Source organism: Thermobia domestica, chromosome 10 (genome assembly GCF_964235325.1).
Source record: "Thermobia domestica chromosome 10, izTheDome1.hap1.1, whole genome shotgun sequence".
In the NCBI taxonomy this organism is placed as follows: Eukaryota; Metazoa; Arthropoda; class Insecta; order Zygentoma; family Lepismatidae; genus Thermobia; species Thermobia domestica.
Window position 1 is genome coordinate 215,057,974 of NC_137463.1, and position 8,437 is coordinate 215,066,410.

Sequence of the window (8,437 nt, forward strand, 5' to 3'; positions counted from 1 at the left end):
TGAACGGAAAGTAATACAAATACCGCGGTAGGTGATTGTACGTGACTAGTACATGAAAAAAGGTCGTATGAACATATATTACGAAACGCTCAGTTTTCGAATAAATTGGGGAAAGGAGTAACAACGAAAACCACCACGAATATATTCACCGATTTATTACTAGTAGCACCATTAATGAAAGTACATGTTTCAGCGAATGACCATTGGTATGTTCTCAAACACAGGTTGTGGGTGTCTCCAGAAACTGGAGGAAAGTCTGTCCATTCAGGATATTGTCTAGGACGATTGGCCCCACAACATGTACCAAGTGCATAGAACGTCGGCCTGAGGACAGGTCTCATATGGCAGTGTCGAGAACATTACCGAAGGAAGGCTTGCATCCATTTCCAGCGTGAACACAGCCTTCATAATGGTGACGAACAAAAATGTGTGGCCTTTTGTACATGGGTAACGCAACATGAACACTTAACCCCGTTCATTATGTTCACCGAGGAGGCTACTTTTACGCAAGATGGCATCAATAATAATCATTATTGATGTGATGCCAATCCGCATGGCAAAATGTCCATTAATTTCCAGCACAGATTCTCTCTCGGTTATTGTGTAGTGTGCCGTGATGAGTGGCATACTGTTTGGCCCAAACGTCCGAGACAATAACCTGAATGGACAGATTTTCCTTCAGTTTCTATAGACACTACCATCTGCGTTTGAGGACATTCCACTGTACATTCACCAAAATAAGTACTTTCATTAATGGCGTTACTAGTAGTAAATCGGTGAATACGTACGTAGTGTTTTTCGTTGTCACTCGTTTTTCCTACTTTACTCGAAAACTAGGCGTTTGACGATATATGTTTATATGATATTTTTCATGTACTAGTCATGTACAATCACCTACCGCAGTATTTGCGTTACCTCCCGTTACACATTGTATATAGATATAGATATAAATACAGAGATAGATAGATAGATAAATGATACAAAAGAGATCCATATAAACATCTGCGAGTATTTATCATTAACAGATAAATTTTCTTAATATTTTACGTGTAATCTTGGCAGAGCACTTGAGTAAAAATTATATCTGGAAACAGTTTAAATGCCCGTAACACTAAGTATACAATCTCGAAAATAAGTAAGATTTGTGAAAACACTGCTGCCTAGATATGTTCCACAACTTGGAGGTGAAAATGAACCTACACCTAATAAAACATTTTTACCAGATTTTCCTGGACATATTAGAGGACCGCCTGAATCTCCCTGTAAAAAGATATAGAAAGAATAATTTACAATAAAATTTCTACAAGTTTATCTCTTGAACCTAAATGTACATTTACCCAAACTGCAAAATAACATGATTTGCTGTAAATAGAATTCGACATCACATTTATATAAATTACATAATATTTTTATTATTTCTCTCGATTTAGAAATGAGTGATATGTTAAAGTCTTTCTGAAATATGTTTTACATTAGTGTCATAAAATAACTAATAATAATTGAAAACTTTTAGAAATATTTGGAGCAGAAAGAAAAAATGTATATGTAAATACGTAGAAAAATGATAACTAAGAAATATGAATTTATACAGCTACACTAACGCTCAAAATGTTATAGAATTAATTGAAATCTCCTAGAAAAAGCTTTGAAATATTGTCTACGTAATTTTAATGACAAGTAACATTTATAGGGTAGTAAATGCAGGTGCACAACTACAGTAGCAATAATCTTTGATTAACATGCAAAAGAAAAAATATTGATTTTTGTTCTCAACAGAAACGTGTCTAACATTTGTTATCTTTATTCTAAGAATCTAAACACTAAACCTATGGAAACATCTTTCGTATGTTATGTTAAGTAATTAATGTAGTTTCTTAGGTTGATTTGAAACGCATTTTAATTTGATTTGTATACTATTTTATGTTACACAAGTTTCGTCAACTTTACGATTGTGTACAGGTTTGTTCTGCAAAATTCCCTGTGTGGATAGAAGTAACACGAATTGTTGTATATTTCGATTGTATTTTATTATAATCTGAAAACTTGAACTTAGCTGAAAAAATACTTTTAACATTCCTGCAGTTTGGTATGTTTGGTGTGTTTGTATTCCTGCAGTTTATTGTCAAGGTTAAATGACATGTCGGACGTTAGAATTATTTATTCTTCATTCTTATTTGGATAACTATTTGAAGCTGAGACTGATGATCCAATCTTCGAACTGAATAACAGCGGCTTGCACAAAAATATATTTAATTCAGAAATAAAATCTAAGTAATCATATATATGGAGGTTAGGTATGTGAGATAAATCGCTCTTACGTGGCATATTTGGCATATCCCTTTTTGGTTTACAAGTTGGTCCAGACACACATGCATCATAGTAATTTCTTCAAGCTTCGACTTCTTACACATCACGTAATCTATAATCATAAGGTGACCTTTTTGGAGAACAGAAGATGATACTTGGTTCTTCTCTGTTTCTGTATTAATGTATCCCCATCCTGCAGTAGTGCAAATGGTCCCTAAACAATGCCACAAAATTATTTAAAAATATATTAACTTTTTAAAAATAGAACTGACTTAATCTAAAATGTTCTCACTACCCTTTGTTAGGTTTCGTTTCTCGTTTACAACATTCTAGAAGGCTGAAGTAAACTTTCCTACTCTTAAAAGACTTTCCCTGAAATATAACTTCTCGATTAATTAAACAGTAGTTTAATATTATTTACCGCCTAGAATCATCGTCTTCTGTACTTCAATAAACCATTAAATACACAAACCAATAACATATTATAAACACATTAACTGCATAAAAATGCCAGTTCCACATGAATTAGAAATGACAACGAACACCAAAAAATGTGATGAAAACAGAAAAATATTAATCAATATCACTAAATGTTAATGAATAAGGCCGCAGTGGCTCAGTGGTAGAGCATTTGGCTCCGGTGCTTGGGGTCCCTGGTTCGATTCCAGCTCGCGCAGTGTGGAATTTGTGGTGGACAAACACCGTGCTCATGGACTTTCTCGGGATTATCCAGTTTCCTCCCACTTTCTACATTCCACCATTTCAGTCATTTCTCATTATCACCGTCTTCTTTACCCTAACCGTCATAACCGTGGAACGCTAAACTTAAAGATTTCCTTTCTTTTCATTTCCATTGCAAATGCAATGAAGCAGAGAATTTTCCCAATGAAATACAAACAAACAGAATTATTCAGAAACTTCTTCAGACCATATTAGGAGTACTACAATTGCAGCATTTTTCTTACTTTTGTGTCACTCGGTCTGTGGCCCAGAATCAATGATCCATAGTCAAGGGTCTATGATCCAGGAACACATATTACCAACCCTTCTAAATTTCGGCAATGAGTACCTTTGCTCAACTCTTCAAAATTTTGATTATGGTGCATAACACCACTCTTGAATTTTGAAAATTTCCAAATATGAAAATTTAGTAAGATAGTATAGGACCATATTGTGTACGTCTATAAGTTGGTTTATTCATCTCCTTCCTTTCTATGAGTAAAAAAATATATTGATGATCTGTTACTTTTCGGATGATACAGATAGACACATAGGATCTCTTCTTAAAGTGTAATGTTCGCAACCATGTAAAATGACAATATACAAGATTTATAATGATACTAGTAAATATTTCAGAGACCGTAAACGAGAAGCAACACTTTGTGCCCAGAAACTATATGAAGAGGGATAACGTCCTAGGTATTTTGTAACGTCACCGGATGGACAATGTTGTCAACGCAATATAAAATTATATTTTTTTTAAAAAAAAATAACACTATGTCAGGTTATTACATATTTCAAATCAACATGATAAACGAAAACTTAAAATGCCACGTTTATTATTCAATGTTGCAAACTAAGGATGTTATATTATCACAAACATCCAAAATTTGGAAGCCTCTAACACATATACAGCACAACGCAGATGGACAGCATAATATACATGGAAAGTATATTGGCGTTTAATACATGGCCATTGTATGACTTGTTTCGAATGAATGGGAAGCAAGTTAACAGGGCTTGAAAATTTGATTTTTTCGAAATGCTGTATTTCGAAAAAATACTTACATAAGTATCATATCTAGTCACTTGTGTGGTTTGCAATCAGCGTACAAATCATTACCATTAACTGCACTTCGATATCTCAAACGCTTCCACAGATGTGAAAAATATGGATAAAGTTCGCAACACTGCTGAAACGGCGTACTTGTGGAAAAAATTTAAAATAATTGTTGTTTCCCTTCTCTTTTATAGCATTAAATCAATAGCTTTTAGTAGCTGTTATTACAACAAGTTGTCACTATTACATGCTTTAAGCAGTATTGCAAACTTCAGGAATGTTTATCATATCTCTCAAACAGTTTCAGATATCGAATTACTGTAAATAGCAAAATAATTTACACACTAATTACAAAACATAAAGGTAACTAAATATAATACTTATCAAAGCATTTTTTCGAAATAATGCATTTCAAAAAATTAAATTTTTGAAGCGCTGATAACTTGGTTCCTAATCATTACTTATAAATATATATATATTGCAAAACTCTGTCCCATATAGGTTGTCTTTGACCGTGAAGTCGCAGACAGGATCTCCACAAAGCCCCCAAGCAGGTTAGGCAGAGTGGCGTTAAGGGATCAAAGCTCCGATGCAAGCAGTGGGCTCGTTTTGTGGTTACAGAGCCCCGAAGCAGGCTATGCGACTGAGGTTGGGATTCCCGTCAAAGCCCCGAAGCAGGCTAGGCCAGAAGAAAGGAAAAGCCAGGGGTCCCGAAGCAGACTAGAGGCTTGGAGTTAGGTTACTCTTAATGTTCCGAAGCAAACAATAGGAGAGGCACAAGTGAACTGGTACAGATCCGCTGTCGGAAATCAAATTTATAGAGTCCCAAGAGGGCGGTGGCGCTGCTGCTCCGTTGTCGTCATCTGCTTCGTGGGAGGAGCCAGAGGTCCTCGTCTGCAGGTTGTAGTAAATCCTCGTGTGTGTAGTATCCTCTCGTAACACCATATGGTGTTGTTTATAAACATAAGCGCGTAGAGTTGTTTGTATACAATACCACGTGTGACATTACACCCCCTGGCTTTTTTAAAAAAATGAGACGAAGGGTTATGTTTCTTCTTGTGGGGGTGGTAACACTAAGAGACCACAGAGAAAACAATCACTAAAAGCACTAATAACACTATACACTTTAAAAAATGCACTTTTCGAAGCACTATTAAAGCAGAGGATGAAAGCATTAAACAGTCATCTCCTAAACACAGCCAGGATCGGTGCATATTACATGTCACTTCATTTCCCTCGAGAAAGGGCTAATTTAAAGGGCTCGAGAAAGGGCTTTGGCATTGGATTGTTTAATATATGTATATTAGGTCAGTAATGGTGAGAGGTGTTGAAGGCGGTGAAATCGTTTGTCCTTTACGAGTATGAATGCTATTAAATGTGTCCATTGGAATTGATGGAGATATATCTACACGGGGTCGTTTGGATGTTTTTGGTTCCGAGCAAAGACTACGATATAGTAGGAATAAGATAAAATGAGTTGCCAATATTTAAAAAAATATTTAAAAAGTTTCGATTATCACAGGAATATAAAGATGATTTATATTGGAAAGTTGGTGATGCGAACGGTGTGATTTCTTGGTCACTCTGCATAAGGTGTAAAGTTTCTAAAATATTTGTGTTAAACGTATGTATTTAAATAAAAGAAGCCAGTTTTTTTAAAAAATACCAATGTTGATGATAATGATGAATCTGAATTCCTGGACATTCTGTATAATGTAACTATATTCATGATTTTTGGAACATCCTGTATAATATTTATGTTGCATAATGTCGGTGACAATATGTAGTCCACAGTGAAAAAAAAAAGAAAGAAAAAGTAATCGAGAAAATTAATAATAATAGAGTACTCGTCCTTCTATAGATCATTTGCCTTTTAAATGAGAAAGTGCAATTTCAGCAATCTTTCATTCAGTGAAGAATAATGAATCAGCTCTCTGTAAAAACAGAGAATAGGAAGGGTCTGTATCACAAAGCATCAATAAATAACTTGAATTTTCTATTCAGTAGGAAATATCCAAATTTTCTAAAGACGTATATTAAGGCATATAATTTTTTCTGCCGTGTTGAAGCCCTACGTTCGCCCTTGGTGAAACGCCTACTGCAATAGGAAACAACACGTTCCTGGCTAGTTTTAGGGTTATAACATGCCAAAATTCCACCTGCCGAGATTAATGGTGCAAGGAGTACACACCGATTTCCAAAGAAGGGTCGAAATGAAATAAGGACTGGGCCTGAATGATATCCATTTTAATTTTCTCAAATAACTCGTCATGTTGAGTTGTCTATTTGAATTTTGAATTCGTTTCCAAAAGAACTTGAAATGGCTCCACTTTCTCCGTAAAACGTTGGATGTGTGCTCTTAAATAAGAGCAGAGACTTAGAAAATCCTTTAACACCCACTTAGAAGTTGGTTTCTTAAAATCCGTATTTTATTGGCAATTTTGGAAGAAATTTTGATTTCTCTGCTAATCCTAGTACATCCAATTCTGAGTATAATAGGTGAGTCTTGTTTGGGCTAGCTCTAAAATCGTGTTTCCTTAGCCTCTTAAAAAGTAATTTCAAACACGATAATTGCTGTTTCCAATTTTTGCTCCCTATTATGAGGTCATCCGCAAATCGGTAATACGAGGTGCTAAACCCTCCAAAAGCATGCGCATTGCTGTAGTCAAGCTTCCTGCTGAAGTGGTATAACCCATAACGCAGCGTTGAAATTGATAGGATTTCGTGCTATGATTTACCTCGAAGATCATGTATTTTTGGTTGAACTTCCGGCTTCCATAGAGCATAGAATCAGTTAGTTGTATTTAAATTCCTGATATCAAAGTAACAATTATCGTAGTATTTATTAAGATTATGCTACAAAATGAATTAAAACATGGATGCCCCTGCACTAAACTACCTCTTTTTTTATTAAATTAAACCATAGAGTATCCATTCTGTACAATTGTTTTCCATTTATTTATCTATCCAAACTTTAAAACTTAGCCCAACACCAGCAAACCATTTCTTCTTGTTTTCTCAGATATAAATGATATTTGCAGTATTATAAATTTGTTATTTTAATTTTCACATTGACTTTCTCAAGTAATATTACTTACTTCATACTGTAGGGCTGTTAATTAAATACTTATAATTAAAGAAGCAATTAAATCAGTTGAGCTGGTGTTTAGAAAACATAGTATATTATATTATACTAGCTATTCTGCTTTTTTTGTTTCCAAGATAAATAATTTGTATTGCATTTTAAAATTGATAATGAAATACGTTTTCATGAGTGAACAAAATTTTGTATCCCGTTTTTAAGAATTTCGTCTGAACAAAAATCACTTCAAACAATAAGTAATTCTATTAAAGAAATGACTTTAAAAGTCTGTAGTCTAGGAATGTTAATGTAATATCTTATCTATGACGTATGAACAAAATTGTCTTATGCAAAGTAAGTCAACCTTACAAACAAACAACCCATTCTTTGTATTCTTATTGAAAACCCGGTGTATGAAACAAACTAAAATTCCAACCTATTATAACAGACCAACCTATAGATTGATATTTAAAAATTAATTTTCCGTATATAGAGCCCATTATATTTCAACTTATTTTTCTAATATCGAATTTAAAATTCCGAAATCTTCAGACTGTCTTCTCTTAGATTAAATTTTGAAACTAAAAATCCATAATGAGAGAAAATCAACATAGCATTTAAAGATTTTAGCGGTCATTATCTATATAAAACAATACTGCAAAATACTTATATCAAGTATGTACTACAAAATACTTTCAATCTTTAATTCCCTTTTCTATCCCATTTTTACTTTCTATTACTTACTATATTCATTATCCTTATCCTATACAACTTTTGCATTGTTTCAAGAAATATTTCAAAAACATTAATATATAAGCAATAGTAGTATACTTACCTGGTTCGATTGCTTCTTTCGACAGTTGTATGGGTGATACATATTTATTAAATTGGAAGCCGGGAGAAACTTTCAATAACATTATATCATTTAACTTTTTCCTTCTGCAATAAAGAAAATAAGTATTAGCGTTTCCATGTGCAAATGTGTATCAACTATCTCCATACATAACCATACCTAAGATAATTCTTTGTACACAGATCTTTCCTGTGTGTACTCCACAGTTGAATTAACTCCTAATGATATATTCAGACCAGGTATATACCATAGAAGGAAAATGGTATTGAAAGAACCTGCACTAACTCTAATATATTAAAACTGTTTCCGAATCTTAAGAAAATTGTGGGATAACAATTCAATTCAGGATACCTACGCTAAGCTTGCGGTGATGAAATATCAAGGTGCTACGTAGTCTGAGACTCACAAAACGCTA

General features: G+C 33.9%; 1 protein-coding gene across 1 annotated transcript; it reads right to left on the reverse strand.

The window, feature by feature from the left end:
• Positions 1-1,095: 1,095 nt before the first annotated feature.
• LOC145661771 (trypsin-1-like) lies at positions 1,096-8,128 on the reverse strand. The gene is made up of 3 exons (XM_081727106.1): positions 8,005-8,128; positions 2,319-2,521; positions 1,096-1,260 (listed from the first exon to the last, which is right to left on the reverse strand). Exons 1-3 carry the CDS (start codon positions 8,084-8,086, stop codon positions 1,096-1,098), a joined length of 450 nt encoding a protein of 149 aa, XP_081583232.1. The 5' UTR covers positions 8,087-8,128.
• Positions 8,129-8,437: the final 309 nt, after the last annotated feature.

Coding starts and splice junctions, on each gene's coding strand:
- LOC145661771 (XM_081727106.1), bottom strand. CDS start 8,086: ATGTTATTGAAAGTTTCTCCCGGCTTCCAATTTAATAAATATGTATCA. Junction 2,522..8,004: donor GAAAGAAGCAATCGAACCAG/GTAAGTATACTA, acceptor GGCATTGTTTAG/GGACCATTTGCACTACTGCA. Junction 1,261..2,318: donor GGATATGCCAAATATGCCAC/GTAAGAGCGATT, acceptor ATCTTTTTACAG/GGAGATTCAGGCGGTCCTCT.